The sequence below is a fragment of the Sebastes fasciatus genome, chromosome 17 (genome assembly GCF_043250625.1).
Source record: "Sebastes fasciatus isolate fSebFas1 chromosome 17, fSebFas1.pri, whole genome shotgun sequence".
In the NCBI taxonomy this organism is placed as follows: domain Eukaryota; kingdom Metazoa; phylum Chordata; class Actinopteri; order Perciformes; family Sebastidae; genus Sebastes; species Sebastes fasciatus.
Window position 1 is genome coordinate 4,502,835 of NC_133811.1, and position 19,214 is coordinate 4,522,048.

The following is a 19,214-nucleotide window of genomic DNA, read 5'->3' on the forward strand; positions in this document are numbered from 1 at the left end:
ATTATGGCACGTGATGTTTTTGCTGCATATCTTCTTCTTTGTTTCTCCTTCTGACTCCTTTCTCTCTTTGACCTTGCAAAAAGAACAGAACGTGCCTCCTCCCTGTCCTCGCAAACACTTCATGCACAACAAATCCAACAATCAGGTTATTTCAGGTCATTGTAAGCACTTTTGTACATAATAAATCCAACACTAGCTGGCATTAATGTCATAATCGCTTGTTGAAAAATTAGCATTATCATGATGTAGAACTACTCGGCTACAGCCTTCCTAATGGAGTAAAAGGATCAGGTGGAAGTGTCAGGTGTGTTGAAAGGAGTAGCCACATAGTGCTTCTCACCTGCCGACATAAAGAAACAGCCCATAGTAAGAGTGTGAGAGAGAAAAGTGTCAATTATGTGAGAGATCTGAATAACATCTGTAGAGACCCTCCCTGTAATTTATCACACACTTTTTGGATAAAAGACATTCATGTGTTAATGAAAAGAACAAAACAAAAAAATATCTATGTATGTATTTATTTGTGTATTTATTTAGCCTATCTATCTTCTACTGTTACCTAGATTCTGAGCTTAAATAATGTTACACTTTTATAGAATGACCACACTATCTTCTTGGCTTTTATTTTGACATGTTTGCCTTCACTTCCTGGTCACGTGACTGCCGTTCTCAGCTCTTCGATTGAAAAGAGAAAATGACAGAAAGAAACTTGAAGAAACTAAATCGGATTGTTTTTTTAATTTGTTTTTTTCGTTTTTCGTTTGGAAACAAAAAACAAACAGAGCACCACGTGATTCCGTTTTTCAATTCAAAACGAATAATGAGAAAAGGAATTCGCAAAAACAAAAAAACGGCCCGGTTTGGGTTCGTTTTTCATTTTTTGATTCAGAAACGAAAAACGAGAAAACTGCAGTTTTTTCGTTTTTGGTTTAAAACGAAAAAATAAAAAAAAACTTTTTTTCCTTTCTGAATTCCAAAGGAAAAACGGATTATCCAATGATACCCAGACCGGAGAGGCGCCTTGTTTGTTCTAAACGGCGGCTCCTAAAGAGGTTAGCGTAGATGCTGCTACAGCATCAGTTCTATCAGAACTGGAGAGTATTTCTTTGTTGAAAGAAGAGTAAAGAACGGCACTGAAGGCTTTTATCGATGGAAAAGATGTTTTTGCTCTCCTCCCGACTGGCTTCGGTAAGAGTTTGATTGACAGATGGTTCATCTAATCACCTGCCAAGTATGTTTTGAAAGTTTCAAAACAGTTTCCAAAGACGGCTTCTCAGATGGTTCTGTATAACAAACCATCTGGCAGGTCATGATGATGGAAACGCGCCAAATTTGCATTTCTTTATTGCGAAAAGTTAAAAAAAGTTTGCTTAAAATTAATTTGACAATTGAACGGAAACACGACTAATGACAATGCTAACATGCTGATATTTAGCAGATAATGTTTAGCATGTTTAATTTAATAGATAAAATAGTTGTCAAGATATTTGACTCAAAATCACAAATGTGAACCTCATGGTGGCACTAGAGGAAGAATCAGAAGTCACTGAGATTCATCCTCTGGGAACCACCATCAATCTATCCAACAGTTCCATATATATCTCAATCTGGACCAAAGAGGTGAACCAACATAACATTTCTTACTGCAAGCGTGCACTCTAAAAAAGAATACACTGGCTCAACTTAAAGAAATGAAGGTAACAACTTGCATGCATCTTTTTAAGTAGTTCCAACTATGGCATTATTGAGTAAATCCTTAGAGTCTTTTGTAGTCTGACTAACCCAATTAATTAAGTATAACCAACATTATTTGCTTTGACTTCTACAGGCTTAATTAAATTCAACCAACTTAATATTAATCCAAATATTGTGATGATATTAAGTTGTCAAATTACTTTATTTAAGCTACTCTTACTTATTTATTTTAACTCCATCCTACTCATAAATGTCCATGCAAATTGTTACCTTAATTTTTTTGAGTATTAGTAAATCATTTCACCTAAGTCAAAATAAATAACACATTTCATTTCCAGTTTTTATGATGAAACAGTTTATTTTAGACTTTTTAAACACTTTTTGTCCAACTGGTTTCTTTAAACCATGAACATTTTTCATACCATGATGTGTGCACAAAACCATGTCCAATGTCACTCATTCCCAATGAGATCAGCACAGTAACCCAAACTTTCACCAGGAAACAATCGGTTTGCAGCGACATTACCTTCGGGCTGGCTTTCAGTCCATCTCGTTCTAGTTCGAGAAGTATCTTTTGAAATACCTCAAAAGTTTTCATCAGTTGTTTTGGGTAGCTGAGGTTGAGCACGTATATCAGCCCCATCAACAAGGCTCAGGCTCGTGGCACAAAAACAGCGCAAAAGAAGTGTGCTGAGTTTCATAACTGTGATGCATGAACTCTTGCCCTCCTTACAACACCAATCCCCCTTTCCGCAGGCGTGAATGACGTTGGTCTTCATGTGCTCAAGTTAACCCACTTTTTGAACAGTTTATACAGCGTAAGACTACTGTCACAGCTTAATCTCTAACAACAGAGGAATTACACTTAAAAAACTGTTGTCCAAAGGATAATCCACATACCCCATAGCAATTTTCCCCATTTACAGCGGGATCTGTGGATTATCTAAAGTAACCAGGACACTCTTTCCATGTTGCTGCTTTGACTGTGAACATACAGTATATGATAGTTTAGATGGTCAAAGATCTAAAAAAATATCTTGGCAATAATTGTTCTTTTTTTTAATTTCTTTTTATTTTGTGTCTTTAAATATTTTATTGTTGTTGTCTTAAAAATAAGAGCCCAACCCTTCGTTGTGTCCAGATGTTCACAGCTGGCCTGTTTCATTCAAGACAAACACATAATAGTCTCTATATAAAAGATTAATATTGTTTCATAATGAGAAGACCTAGTTTACATTCTTGCTCCACTTTCTGGGAGACATCTGCTGTGTTTTTTTTTAAGTAAACATGCTGCTTATTTCATTATGAAGCCAAATTCATTTCAAAGGATATTTTATTAGTCCACCAAAGAGGAAATCAATTTCCTTCCAAAATAAAACAATCACCTCTTTTCTTTAAAAAAAGAAAGAAAACATTCTCATGGAACTTCTTTGACTTTAAGCAAATAAATCCTCTATACGCTGTGCTTAACAGTATATAAATTAAACTTGTAGTGAGAATCAGAAGCTAATTTAATGGCAAATGGAAGCTGCAACATCATCAGAATTTACAAAGTAAAACGCAAAATTAAAGAATACACGTGTTAACCGCAATTACAAACATGATGGCAGAAACACACTGATTTAAATACATGAATTAACCCCTTTATGTCCCACAGGTTGGGTTGTTTCTTACATAACCTGTTGTATAATTCAACTTCATTTACATTTTCAATCACTTTCCACATACTGCTCAGTGACCTGGCAACCCAGTTTATCTCTGCCTCACTGCCTATATTATGTCAATCGCTCTCTCTCTCTCTCTCTCTCTCTCTCTCTCTCTCTCTCAGTCTTATTCCCCTGACTGGGGAGATTATTGACATAATCTTCTGTCCACATTTGAAAGCATCTGTCTTAATGTCCAAATCTCTCTATTGCTGTAATCTTTTATTCCCTATTCACTTTTCTTCTTTTGTAGTTAAACATAAACACAATGGCAACGCAGAATAACTCGGTATACACATTCATGCAATCCAGTTTAGTTGCAGGTAAAAAAGAGCCTGCTAATGTTTTACTTCTTGTATTTGTCTTGGTTGTAAAGAGAAATGATAGAAGATAAAGCTGTAATACAAATAGATGTAAACTAATTTCTTACCACATTACTCTTTGGGAGTCATTCCTAAAAGTTTGTGTACAAACTAAATATTATTGAAGCATTGCCTTTATGTTCATGCTGATGATATAACTGTTAGTGTCATGGGCATCTGAGTCTAGAAATTGTCTATTAGAGAAATGAAGTGAAGTTTTGCTTATAAAACCCTGGATTCCAAAAATAAGCTAACCCCCTTTTAACATAATGAAAAGGCTAAATGACTTAGGTAACTGTGTTTCATAATTACAGACGTGTCTAGACAACCCTATATATCATGTTCTACTGACAATTTTACACAACTAAATTCATATCGTTATTGCAAAAGTCTCAACATAAATGTGATGATTATATAGAATCCGTGTATCAATAAGATTTCATCAGACAATGAGGTTTGTTTTTATTTATCACCTTAAACTGGAGGGGATTTTCATCCATTCATGCAAACATAGATTAAAAACAAAACAGCAAATGTAAATAACATCATATACCTATGAGAGTGCATTAAAAAAAATACAGAGCTGGGGGGAGGGAGTAATATTCAGAGAAAACACTCAGATTCAGCAAAAAAAACAACACTTTTTTTCATTACCACAGCTTTGCACTTCACTGTTTATTCCTCATAAATTTAAAACTTTATAATCTCGCAAATTTATGATTTCTTTTCTTGTAAATTTGCCAATTCAATCTTAGAAATTCTGAGTTTTTTTTCTCCCCCCCTCCTCCGGCTTCGTCATCTTTTTTTTTTTTTTTTTTACCTGTAATCGCCCTAATATGCCGTTGTATACCACAGTCATGGTCACAGTTGCATCATTACCATTTCTCAAAACCTTTAAAATTTACATCTGAATACAGTCTTACATGCTCTCACACATCTCATAAAATAACATGCAATCCCTGAAGAAGTCTCTGTAAGGCCGTATTTACACGAGCAAAGAAAACTGAAGTTTTATTGATCTGTTTTTAGCAAAATTGTATAATATAAAACAGTCCTGGAAGATGATTGTCATTGCATATTGTCACAAAACCAATTTCTGTTGTTGGACTTGGATGGTAAACGGACTTATATAGCGCTTTTCTAGTCTTCGACCACTCAAAGCGCTTTACACTACATGTCAGCATTCACCCATTCACACACACATTCATACACTGATGGAAGAGGCTGCTAAGGTGCCAACTTTGCCCATCAGGATCTAATCTAAATACTCATTCACACACCGATAGCTATGCCTTCGGGAGCAATTTGGGGTTAAGTGTCTTGCTCAAGGACACATCGACATGTGACCCGGAGCAGTCAAGGATCGAACCACCGACCTTCCAATTGGTGGACAACCAGCTCTACCCTCTGAGCCACAACCACAGCCGCCCATGTTGTTTTATTCTCTGATGTTCTGTGTACATCCAGCCTGTGTTAGCAAATTTCTCATGAGACATATAGAACAGCCAGTCTTCGACATAAAAAAGAATTACCTCAAAATGTACTGATACAAGTATTAACGGGATTTTAACAGGATATAAAATTATAGTAGACACAGCCTTCTATTGACGTGGTCACACATTATTGCCTTTTGGTCCTTTTAACATATTTAAAAAATACAATTAAAACTACATTGTTGTTAAAAAAAGAGATGCCATAGTTTAAACATTTTATACACTTTTTCCAATTTTTTTTGTGTTTTGGTCTTCATGTGATTCCAACTGCTGACAACTTCCTTTAAAAAAAAAGAAAAGAAATGAGCTTCAAAACATCAACAGTTGTTGACTCTATGCAGCTTTTAGCTTCTTTTAGCCAATTGTTTTGGTTCTTCTTCTGCACATAGACTTGACGGTTGAGTCTTACGAGTTTTACCAAACTTCCTCATAACAATAGAAGTTTGTAATGACTGCAACGGGATGATAATGTTGCTCCGTGTCTGCTGGATGTGTAAGTACTGTACGTGATTATCTGCTCACTTGTTAGCCGTAACAACGTGATAAACCAACACTGCATTGGAGCCGTGAGTTTGATTTGGAGTCTTTCTGTCCCCTTAGTGGTCAAGAAATTGAATGACACAGCTTGAAATGATCATTGTGTAACTTGAAAACTGTCTAGAAATGCTACAATTATCATTTGAAAATTGCATATATACAAAAAAAACAAAGGTTTTTGAAGGTATATGTTCAAGTCTTGGAATGTAGTTTTCAAATGCGATATGAAGAGCCAATCCTGACAAGATATTGTCACAGACCTCGGTCCCCCGAAGTCTTAGCAGAGTGAGCCCTCTCTCTCGTCCTGCAGAGCGTAATCTATCTCGTCCATCTCCCGTTCGCAGTCTTCACATCCCTCAGCGCCACATCCCTCCACCACCACCATACCATGAGGGTCCACCAGCTTTCCCCCTCCCATTCCACATCCTCCCATTCCAAATCCTCCCACTCCACCCATTGTTCCCAAACCCATCCCCCCCCCTACTGCTCCCATTCCTTCCATTCCGACGCCATTTCCCCCAAAGCCGACTACTCCTACCCCCATTCCCCCACCTCCTCTTACTGCTCCCATTCCTCCCATTCCAGCTCCATTTCCTCCCATTCCCATTCCCATCCCCATCCCCATCCCAATGCCAACTGCTCCCACCCCTCCAACTCCAATTCCTCCTCCACCAACAAGCAGCGCTCCCCCGGCGCCGCACGTCAGAGGACCGACAGCCGGTCCCACTCCTCTGGGCCACATAGGGTCCATGAGCGCCCCCTGCTGGCCGAGCTGAATCAGCTGACTGACGGAGTAAACGCCTCCGCCGCCGGCTCGTACGACCTCCTCGTAGGAGGGGGCGCAGGCAGCGGCGCGAGCCTCCTCCAGCCTCACCCGAGCCCGGTGCTTCATCTCGATGATGGTCTTGGTGTAGGAGTTGAGCGTGGCCACAGCAGCCGCCATGCAGCAGCTGAAGGACAGCCACGCCATGCTGGTGAGGGAGGAGAGAACATTTGACCCCTTTCATCAGATCACAAGCTAATGCAATTTTTGTCACACTGCAACTGTCACAGCAATGTGCATCCACGATCCACGCAACGTATCCTCATGCAACGGTTGGTATGATATCTTACGAAAAGTTATTCCTCATTTTCTCATGCATTTTCCTACGAACGTCCATCAACACGTGTCAATTTCCGCTCGTCACATGAATAGTCTTTACAAAATAAACTTCCGTCTTCACAGTTAATAACTTGGTTAGGCAACGAAACTACTTGGTTAGATATCGGAAAAGATCGTGGTTTGGGTTAAAATAACTATGCTTGAAATACTTGGTTAGGTTTAGGTAACAAAACTACTTGGCTAGGTTTAAGAAAATATCATGGTTTGGGTTACAATAACTCTGGAAGTGGCGTTACTTAAGTATTGACATTACATGACAAATAAATCAATGTTGACTTCTGGTTTCACAAGGGACATGAACAATGGTCTCCTGAGCGAAAGTCTGGTATTTTTGGACCCATCCGTCCACCCCGACCTCCTCCCTACATGGCGTTTGCTGCTCTTTATACTTCCTGCTTCACGATTAAGTGAATTACATACAAATTGATTTCATGTGATATGCACAAATTACAGTGCATTACTTTTCGTAGGTATAACTACGAACGGTGTATGAGAACAGCCTGATCCACGTGCATTTTGGACTTTCCGGCTCTCTCAAAACGGATCAAATTTGCGTGACAAAATTTCACCCTGAGAGCAAATCTTGCAGCAATACCTATAAAACGATTTGCTTTAGTTGCAAAATTTCACATTTTTAAACGCTGGTTGTGACCAAGCCTTAAGTCAGATTTTAGGGAGAAGGTTAAATTGAAACAAACTTACGCAAAAGACCACCCATAGTCCCAGGTCTGTGGCCTCCAGTCTTTTGGGCCCAATGCAATGGTCATCTGAAACACTGTGGTGTACATCATGTGTGCCATCATCCCCATCATACCTGGTAGAGGAAGAAAAGGCAGAGATAGAGTTAAAAAATGAATCTGATTATTTTGAAGAAAATTATGAGAGATGAAAGACAGAGACAGGAATAAAGAACATTTGAAAGTATTTACATCGGTTGTCATCTGATCAGCAAAACAACCCGTCTAAACTCCTGAAAATCACATTGAATTGAAATCATTGAAAACCTGAGGAGAATGAATAAACTGATATTATCACAAAGTGAGAAAGAGCTCCTATTTTCTTTTGTCTTTAAATTCAGTGATTGTTCCAACCAGAGGAAATTCAAACCTTTTGCATTTATCATCACTTTAATCGGGGCACAAGAATGAATACCTTAGTATACATAATTCAAACAATGGGGCTGTGTGTGGTCAAACAAGTTAAAGAGTTTTGTTTTATAACAACTAAGCAGAGAGTTTCCCCCCTCCTCACCTGAGAGGACAGTACACATGGCGGCGAAGGCGTTGATCTTGAGGGCGTTCATCTCCCTCTTGGCACAGAGGCAAATTGATTCCACCCACATCAGCAGGAAGCCCATGGCCAGAAGACCAATGTACGTGAACTCACTGATGACCGAAAGCCACAGGACACCTGTGGGAAAATAATAAAAAAAATGTTGTCCTTAAAAACTTCGTACAAGCCAATAAGAGTGAGGATTTGTGTGACGCTAAGTAATCTTTTTTTTTTATTTTAAGTTTTCTGTTACCGACCTTGTGTCTCTCCTGGTGTCAGCTCAATGAAGCTGCGACACTTTTCTTCCTGATCTTCACCTGAAAGAACAATCACAACAGAGCTCATGTATCGACATCCTGACGATGATAAACATGAGTCATCGGGTCATCTGAGTTATGAAGTTATTGTAGTAATATCAGACGGCAACCTCCGGGTCTGAAAAGTGAAGGCAATGCTGAAGTGCCTTAATCTTGCATTCTTTTTAATACCCAGCAGGGGGTGACTGCTCTGGTTGTATAGAAGTCTATGAGAAAATGAGCCTGATTTATTACCTCAGTAAACATTGTAAACATGAGTTTATGGTCTCAATCACTATTTTCAAGTCTTCTTCAATACAGCATGATGTTCATTTAGTAAATTATGGTCCCATTTAGAGTCAAATAGACCATAAAGCAGGGGATGCTTTAGGGCGGGGCTACCTTGTGATTGGCAGGTCGCTACCACAGCGTTATTCGGTCTGGGAGTTGTCCGTGTTTTCGTCTTACAACTTTAACCATTTCACAGTGGGTTTTCAGTTCATGAAAGTTAATTGTTTTTGGTTGTGTCCCTTCTGTTTGCAAAAAAAATCAAGATGGCGAAGGCCAAAAACTTTGATGGCAACGGCCTAAAATCAAGATGGCGATGGCCAAAAACCAAGATGGTAATGGCCAAAAATCAAGATGGCGATGGCAAAAATCCAAGATGGCGATGGACAAAATGCCCAACTCGGGGCTTCAAAACTACAGTCCACAAACCGATGGGTGACATAACAATAATATTAGTTATAAACTTTCTAATATGCAGTCTATGAGTAAAATGGCACATTTCATCTTTAAATATTATCATGTTGAATCTTTAAAATTTTAATTGAATGTCAACCATCATTTAGGGGATTAAAGCAAAATGTATGTTTGTCCATACAGCCTCTGCCATAACAAAAGCACAAAGATTAGAGTTATTTTACAACTGTAATATGAAGTTTTTCGGGGGCGAGATGACATAAATAATCTCTTGCAAATGCTATGTCTATTCTCATCCTGAAAACATAATAAAAAGAGTTGTTTTAAGCCCAGTGGTTCACATTCCTATGGGACGAAGAATTAAAGGTCAAACCGCTGAAAATATCCACCAATCACATTGTCTTTTAGTGGAACAATTCATGCCATTGATTACTTTTTGTTTTCAGGATGCTTAAGTTTCCTCTGTGCAAGATTTCTCACACAATGTGTGCTAGTTCTGAGGAGGGTCTGAATCGTATGTACTCCGTTGATCACCTCTCATTTACAGTAATAGGAGGAGATGCTGGTACAGTAACATCAAATTGGTAGAAATGAAAAGGTAGAATAGTAGAAAGAGCATTTTTAATGAGAGGGATAGACAGAAAGCGTGTTTTTCCATAAACAGACGTTCCCTCCAGTACAGACCTGCTGTCAGAACTAGCACCAGACTGTATTTACAGTATTTCTGTAAATTACAATAATCCAGCCTTGTCCAAATTATCCTCCTTAATGAGTACTAAAGAGAGGCTTAACTGTAAATCATCTATGTTGATTAAACACATTCTTATTGGTAGCAACAATATAGTTACACTCTGGGTTGATTTCTGTTCATCATTCAGTTGCTGAAGTGGATGCTTCAATCAATGCGTATAAACAGGTTTTAAAATGTTAAAGTATGACAACATAATAAACTAAAATGGCACTCGGAGAGTGCAGACCTCCGCCCCCCTCTCATTCAGCTTGCACCATCATCCACGTGTATTTTTGTTTATGTTGAGATCAGCTGTACGCAGCGGAGCATCGTAAAACACTTCATTCAAACTGGACAGAAAGAAAATAAAACTCACCTAAACCGTAGTCGTTACTCTTTCCAACAATCACCAAGTGTGCTTTGGTTGAACTCAACTGTAATTTCACAGAGCTTAATGAAAAACCGCCGATTCTACAGTTGTCCCCCCCCCCCACAACCCCTTCTCTCTTTTTGTCTCTCTCTCTGAAGAAAGAAGGCGGGGTCATGCGTCATCAACGCGTCATCAGCTACATTGCGCATCGGATCATGATCCGGATCGCCACCAAAATTCAATGGATTGTTCATTGTGCCACGCCCCACCCCTCCAAAAAATGTCATTCAAATCCATTTCGGACTTTTGAAGTAATCCTACTAACGGACAAACCAGCAAACAAACCAACAAACCAACGCTGGTGAAAACATAACCTCCTTCCTTGGCGGAGGTAATAATACGATGTTAAAATCACACTCAGATACCTGTTGTTTAATCCTATAATCTGTTCTTTTAATTTTGTGCAATGGATAACTGATATTTTGGTGTGAATAAAAACATATTTGGTTATGGTACATGTACATCACAATATTCGGTGACGGAAAGTAACTAAGTACATTATTCAAGAACTTCAATACAGTTTTGAGGTACTTTTACTTTATTTTCATGTTATGTTATAATATATATATGTACTTTATATTTCTACTCCACTATAATTCAGAGGGTTTTTACTCCACTGCATTTATTTGATAAAGTTACTCTTAAATTTTAAATAAAAATACTTGAATTACCGCCTAAAAGTTGTATTCCTCTGCCAACCAGTCAAGTTGCAGTTTACATCAATTTCTGTCCAAATCGGCATCACTTCATAATTTCATCCTATTAGACATTTTTGTGAAACTGTCATAATTACCTCCACCAAGGCCAAAGGCCTAGGAAGGAGGTAATGTTTTCACCGGTGCTGGTTTGTTTGTTGGTTTGTTGGTTTGTCCATTTGGAGGATTACTCCAAAAGTCTGTGATGGATTTGAATGATATTTTTTGGAGAGGTGGAGTGAACTTACTGCTCAATCAAACTGCCCATCAACGTAACTTATTCCTGTAATCACATTACTTTTATTGCTAATGAAGTCTTTCAAATTGCATAAGCATATTTCTTACTGAACTGGTGTACATGCAGGTGCTTCCAACAATGAACCTTTGAGTACAAACTCAGTTGCTTAAAGGGGACATATCATGCTCATTTTCAGGTTCATATTTGTATTTTGGTTTCTACTAGAACAGGTTTACATGATTTAATGTAAAAAAAAAAACTTGACTTTCCTCATACTGTCTGCCTGAATATGCCTGTATTTACAGTCCGTCTTAAACACTCCGTTTTAGCGCATTTCGACGGATTTGCAACGAAATTGCAACAGAATTGCATTGCTAAGCAACAGCTTTGGTCCATGTGTACTTCCTGTCAGCTGATGACATTCACATACACTGCAACCAGGAATAAACTGGGACACATTTAGAATGTTTATGTTTCAATCTGTGTAAAGGGTCTAAATATTGTATATTTGTGACATCACAAATGGACAGAAATCCTAACAGCTTGTTTCAAATGCAGGGTTTCTGAATACGAGCTGTGTGTATTTCCCTGTGGATTGAGTGTTTCAATACTTTCACAGTATTTATATAGAACTTAAGCCTGCTTTATAATAAAAAAAACATGATTATGATATGGGACCTTTAAGAAAAAGCCCAGTCTGCTCTGATTGGCTTGTAAGAAAAATATGGTGCACCTTTGCAAAGTTAGTTCTCAAGCTGTGATGAGGCTACATGTGACATAGGAAGGGGAGCCAGATCTGAATGGCTTATTGAATCACATGTTTTCTGATCTAGACAGCCCACAAAAAACTGCCTGGGTTGTCTTATGTCACAGTTTGTGGGTTGGTAGGAACTCCAGATACCCAGATGTATGAGCACAAGCACTGGAAAAGTGAGTTTTTCATGATACACCCCCTTTAAAACACTGGGCTCTTGTCACGTTGAATGTTTTCTGCTCCCATCACACAAACCTTCGTTATGCTTCTCACAGGAGAGCCAGAAGCCGGTGTGGAAGTAGCGCTGCATGTACTTGTCTTCGCCCGTCTCCCAGATGTAGTGGACGGCGTTGGCCATCTGCTTCTTCTTTATCCTGGCCAGCTCCTCCTTCTGCAGCGGAGACAGCGTCACGTTGGAGGGCGGGTGCCTCGGGTCCGGGGTGGGGGCCTCTGGATGGAGAAAAAGAAATGAAGTTACTCAGGAGTACATGTATCCAAGCCAGCGTGCCAAGAAACTCTGACATAAATCCTCAGAGGGGTCTACGGTGTGTCACGGCGTGGTAACGCAATCCTGCCCTGAAACACTGTTCTTTAGGTAATCTGTCATTTTCCATGGAGAGAAAATTGAATACTACATGGAAACAAATAGGCTTAGTGCCGAGAGATAAGACAGCAGGTCACTGAATCCAGATAACATGCAGTCGCAGATACAAAGTTCTGAGATTAGCAACAAAGCCGGGATTATGTGAATCTCTGCCAGTCAAGTCAAGTGTAAAATACTTGAATATGAGGTGCAAGAAAAATATTGCAGCATGCATGTAGGTGCATTTTTCATTTTAGACTTGACCCTTAAAAAATAAAGTCAAAGATTTACAAATTCAAGCATCAATTTTCGTTTATTCTAAACAGGAACAAAGTGTTTGGATTGTTATTGCTTATTTCCTGGTGAAAATATGATCATACTTATATCATGTGGCTGTTGCAATGTCTGCAATGGCACAAATAAGTTGTTGTGAAAGTGACTGAAATGTAAGATGCATCCCTGATTTGGTAACACTTTAAAATAAGGAACAAAATATGCATTCCTAGTTACACTTCTGTTGAGGGAACACAATCATTCATTTAGTAACATTTAATGAAATCAATAAAGTACTGATTAGTTTATTTGTATGTGCTAATTAAATGCTGATTGATTGCAGTCTTAATTAATTAGCAGTTAGATCTTGATTTATGTGTTTTACTAAAAAAAAATCCATCTGGATAAACTTGTGAAACGACATACACATAGCCTGTATGATACATACTGTATGTCAGACTGTTTCCAGTCAAGTAATAGTTCATAAGAAGGCCTCCTTTTAATAAGTTACTGGATCCACACTGTTCTTACAGTTCAAACTTTCCACCAAATCTAATTGACAGTTGTTGAAATTTCCTGCTAATAATCATAGACTGTATATAAGAAGTGGATGTAGTCACCATGACGTCACCCATCGGTTTGTGGACTGCTGTTTTGATTAGGGATGCACCATTACCACTTTTTTTCAGACCGAGTACAAGTACAAGTACTTACATTTTTTGACTCGCCGATACCAAGTACCGCCGGGGAGGGACGGGGCCCCCTGCTCCCGGTGCGACTGTCGACCGGGGCAGATTGTCCTCAATGCGCCCCAACCGCGTCGTGCCACCAGGGCGGGGCTTGGCCCACGTAAAAGGCGCCAGGGGTCTGCGGCAATGTCTGCAAACCACCAGACCCGTCTTGAAACACGGACCAAGGAGTCTAATGCACCAGCGAGTCAGAGGGTGCAAGCAAAACCCCGTGACGCAATGAAAGTGATGGCCGGCGTGCTCCGGCTGAGGTGGGATCCCGGCCCCGCGGGGTCGGGCGCACCAACGGCCCGTCTCACCCACACCGTCGGGGAGGTGGAGCATGAGCGCGTGCGATAGGACCCGAAACATGGTGAAGAGAGGTTAACGTCACGCTGCCGTAAAGTGGTATCGGTGCCGTTTTGCGAGTACGAGTACGGGTACCCGAGCACAGTATCGGAATATCGGAGTATCAGTGCATCCCTAGTTTTGACAGATAATTAAAAATGAAAATGTAAACAAAAAACAGTAAATCATTTCCACTAATTCTTTTAAAAATCCACAGGGAGCCACCGGAGAGGAGCTAAAGAGCCGCAGGTCGCTGACCCCTGCCATAGACCACCTTTGTAAAAGAGAGAAGAGTCTGTAAAACTGTTGACGGGACACCTCGAACTGCAAACAAAGTCAATTAGGACTCTTTGAATTTTTGATCCATGGAGGTTTTTATATTTGTAAAACTTCCCTTGAGCCGAGAAAAGTGATTTAAAAATATGTGATCACAATGTTAAGTCTATGGGCTGACCGGGAGAAACATACTCAGTGTGCTGCATCCCCCATAAGTAAACCTGGAAAACCTTTTTTGGCACCTGCGCAGAACGAACAATTCTCATTGGACTGAATCGGCGCCATCTTTGGGTCTGGGGATCAGGTTCTCATTATACATTCATGGTTTTATTGACATTATGACGGCCTCACCTGTGGTGTACGGCTGGCTGTTGTTCATCCCGCAGTTCTTCAACTTGACAGGTGACAGGCAGAGAGGCTTCACCACCTTGTGCGTTCCTATACACCAGTAGGAGGTGCAGAACGCCAACACGGACAGGGTGAGGGCCAGTGAGGTGAGGGAGAGTGACAGCAGGGAGCGGTTACGTCTGGACATGTTCTCCAACATTGTTGCTTCTCAACAGGAAGGAGAAACTCAGGTGAGGAATGACCAGAGAGTGTGCTTCGGTTTCACTTTGAGAGTTGATTTTGGTTCAAAAATGGCTGACAGGTTTTGTTGACCAATCAGGATGAGGATGAGAGGAGCGAGGGGTTTCCGTGACACCGCAGTGACAAGTCAAGATGTTCATGGATGGTAGGAAGGAGAGAAGAGACAGGAAGAGAGGGGGGATTAGGGATGCTTGAGAAGTGGAGCAAAGGTTAGAGGTCGGGTGGAGAGATGAAGGGAGGGCGGGGGCTTGAGGAAGGAGAAGAGTCGATATGAGCGGAGGTCAGAGGACAGCGTGGAGGCAGATGAAGTACTGGGATTTAATCACTTCCAGTGAGTAAGACAGAGACAGATGTGCAGGCCAGAGGTTGCAGGAGGAACTCCAGCTCTCCTCCTGCTTCAGCAAAGTAGTTCATCAGATCTTCCTTTTCTTCTCGATGTTACGGCACAAGCCAGGCAACATGTTTGGCTCCACACATTCTCCTCGCCGAGCTGCGACTCTACCCCATCACGTCTCAGATCCTTTTCTGATCTGATGACTTTCGCTTCTATCGGATGAAGATAAACGTCTAAATCTTATCCTGCGGATTTTGCGACTAATCACACGCGCTCTCTGGGCACATCCCGTCCTCCAACAACCTGTTCCCCAGGTTGTCCCCAGGAGGGATTGAGCTTGCGAAGGAGTGATTAGTCTGGTATCTCAGGCCTCTATACCTCTGGGCCTGGTAATCTCTGTTATCTCTGTTAATCTTTGCAGGGTTAGGTGGATCAGATTAATGTCAACTGACTCTCACGCTGTCTTTGTCTGGACGACCACCTGAAAAGTAAAGGGAGACAGAGCCAAACATCTGGATTAAGAGACGAACAGCTGAGTTATGTCTTTGTTCAAGTCATTTATGATTCACTTCACTTGTGTCTGTTGTTACTCCAGAACATGTTTTCATAATGTGGGTTTTGTTTTTGCTGAGGCTCAATACATCGGACGTATTTTAATGCACAGAAAGCACTTTAAGATCCAATAAAACCGGCCATGTCTAGAAGGTAACACGCAATTGGTGAAACTCTGGCGAGATGGTCAAGAATAGGTATCGACCTCAAAAAGGTTAAAGTCAGGATAAGCCGGTGGACAGCACGTCTCGCCGGAAATTTTGAAGGTTTTTGCAATTTGCGGGTTACCTTTTAGACACGACCAATAAAACCAGTATAAAAACAAGACACTCAGAGTCACTCAGAGTCATCTCATCTCTGTCCTTTTTTGTATCCTTTATTCTGCACCAGTGCAAACTCTACAAAGTTTAAAGCTTGTTCCAGCTTGACAACTACCTTTGCAAAGGTGCACCATGTTTTTCTCCCAAGCCAATCAGAGGCGCTAAAACGGAGCGTTTCAGACGGAGGGTGAATACAGGTATATATATTGAGACAGACAGGATGAGAACATTCTAAGTATGTAAACATGTTCTTGTAGAAACCCAAAATACAAATATGAACCTGGAAATAAGCACGATATGTCCCCTTTAAGAACAGTTTGGCTTCCAGTTATCATGTAGTGCACTATGAGCTCCATCTGCAGCACCATTTAAAGGTCCCATATTGTGCTCATTTTCAGTTTCATACTTCATACTTTTCTGGTTTATACACTATTTTGTGTTTCTACAAGAACATGTTTACATGCTGTAATATTCAAAAAATGCTTTATTTTCCTCATACTGTCTGCCTGAATATACCTCCATTTACCCTCTGTCTGAAACACTCAGTTTTAGCCCATTTCAACGGAATTGCAACGGAATGGCGTTGCTAGGCAACAGCTTGGGTCCATGTTTACTTCCTGACGTCATTCATATACACTGCAACTGGAAATAAACTGGGACACATTCAGAATATTACATGTAAAACCGTGAAATGGTCTAAATATTGTATATTTGTGACATCATAAATGTACAGAAATCCTAACGGCTTGTTTCAAACGCACAGCTTCTGAATACGGCTTGTGTGCATTTCATCGTATATTGAGCATTTTGATAGTTTACCAGTATTTATATAGCACTTAAACCTGCTTTATAATATAAAAGACATGAAAATCTCCCTTTTTAAAATATGGGACCTTTAAACTATTTACATACAGATTTCTTCTGTTTCCGCGCTTTAAAGTTGGAAAAATCATCTCGTTCCTGTCTGACAGTAACTTATACACTCTATTCTCCAATGGATGAAGTTTACACGGAGTAAGATATTCAAAATATTCTACATGTCTTGTGCATCGAGTTAAACAAATTGTCCTCGATATTTGTTATCTTTAGAAACTTTAGGATGGCCACTAGAATTTAGAATACAGTTCTGTGGGTTTGAATAATGTTTGGCAGCAACAGCATGAGTCTGTATTGAGCCCTCCCCCTGTTCACATGTCACCATCATTTTAATCAAATCATTCCAATCATAAATGATCAACCAGGCATTGGGCTTTAATTTTTTCCATTAAATCACCTCCTGGTGTGAAACTATAATCCGTACAGTACACTTAGGCAGCCATTGTTCTGATTTTACTTACTTACTGGTGTTTAAATGCTGTTTGACTGGTCTAAATGTCACTACGCAGACATTAAAACCACAAATATATTCTTCAGATTAAAACAGCTGCAGATTCAGAGTTAATAAAAGTAGAATACATACTTAAATGCTTTCCCTTTGTATCATCTCATCATGATAAGCTGAAATCTTTCCCTTCATGTATGTGATTGGAAAAATCCAGCTGCTGCTCACGCTCAACTTGTGATCAGTTTACACTCGTGCAGCGAAATCAAAAAGCTCAAGAAACAACTCACCGTGTTTTGCGTTTCCATCACCTCTCCTCCTCCAACACGGATTCGGTTTCCTTCACCTTTTCCTCTGCGCTCCCTCATTGCTCTCTCCTCTGTCTTGGGTTGAGTTTCCATCAGAAACCCACCCAGATTCCTCTAATCCTCACAAGTCCATCTGTTACTTTCCCTCCCCTTTGCTCCCTATAGTGTTGTCTATTCATCCACAGCTCTCCTGTCTTCTTCATCTCTCCTCCTCTCTCACTCATCACCCTCCTGACCTCCGCTCCTATATAGTGATTAATCTGACAGTATGGTATACAGTAGAACAGCTTGGATTGAGATGAGTGTGACAGTGTGTTGTGGTATCATGGTCTCTCTCTCTAAACTTCAACCCTTCTTAACAGCTGTACAGCATATAGAGCAGCTGGCTTTAGGTCAATCCCGTGACTTGAGTCGTTGGTGTGAATCTCTGATTGGAAAACTAGTGAGCCGCCAGGAACGGCATGTTTGGAACAGTGTGTTCAAACTTTCCAGGTTTTTCTTGCTTCAGCTGACTTTGTTCGAATCGGTGGCAATGACGGTCGCCTGAAACAACTGCATGTACTATAATTCAAGCAATTTAATATCCAGTGGTTGGTTGTGCTTTGCCATCTTGAAGAAAAAGTCAGCACTGATGCTCGTATATTTAGCCAAGATCACCGATAAAGAAGATGACAAGACAAGTCCATTATCTTTAGTTAGTGTGCATGAGCCAACAAGTTGTACAGGAACAAGGCTGACACGTCAGGTTGATTTAAACAAGAGTCTGCAGCCATGCTAGCCAGCCTGGTCTCACTCCCTGGGCGTCAAATACTAACACCCGTAACGACTGTATGAGACACACCAGGCTTTCAACTAAAGCCGGAGTAATACTCGCTGTTGACTACGTGTCTGTTTCAAAATGTACCTTAAAGGGAGATTTGTCAAGTATTTAATACTCTTATCAAAATGGGAGTGGACAAATATGCTGCTCTATGCAAATGTATGTTTCTCTCCAGCAATGACTCGAGTCAATGATGCATTTAAGTCATAATTGGGACAAAACAATGTTTGATATGTCAAGATATCACTATAGTTACAACTGTTATCATTATAAGTATTGTGATCTCAGGATAATGGACTTGAACATTTAAATATGGTCAACATGTGTCATTACTAAATTGTGATCTCTAAACACACCAGCAGCCACTTTGGCCGCTTTAACCTTATGCTTTGTTTAATCGCTTAAACTGTATAGTGTTGAAACAAAGGTGCACCAGGTGAGAAAACAAATATACTATATATTTAGATCATCAGGAAAAAATAATAATATTTACAGCAATTATTTCTCTGTAAATAAGAACCTTTCAGTTTGCATAATCCGACTTGCTTTTGTAAAAAAAAAAAAAAAAGGCAACACAAGGACTCAACTGACCATCGTGTCCTAATGTAACACATGTTCACTAACTATCGAAATCCCAAATCTGCCCCTTCTGTTTTTAGACACTAAGCTCTCTCGGCATCAATGGAGAAGCTCA

General features: G+C 40.0%; 1 protein-coding gene across 1 annotated transcript; it reads right to left on the reverse strand.

The window, feature by feature from the left end:
* Positions 1–5,220: 5,220 nt before the first annotated feature.
* Positions 5,221–17,893, reverse strand: LOC141754355 (germ cell-specific gene 1-like protein). Its single transcript, XM_074613355.1, has 8 exons — positions 17,683–17,893; positions 14,629–15,680; positions 12,325–12,519; positions 8,482–8,541; positions 8,204–8,362; positions 7,655–7,766; positions 6,502–6,761; positions 5,221–6,216 (listed from the first exon to the last, which is right to left on the reverse strand). Exons 2-8 carry the CDS (start codon positions 14,822–14,824, stop codon positions 6,068–6,070), a joined length of 1,131 nt encoding a protein of 376 aa, XP_074469456.1. The 5' UTR covers positions 14,825–15,680; positions 17,683–17,893; the 3' UTR covers positions 5,221–6,067.
* Between the last annotated feature and the right edge of the window lie 1,321 nt (positions 17,894–19,214).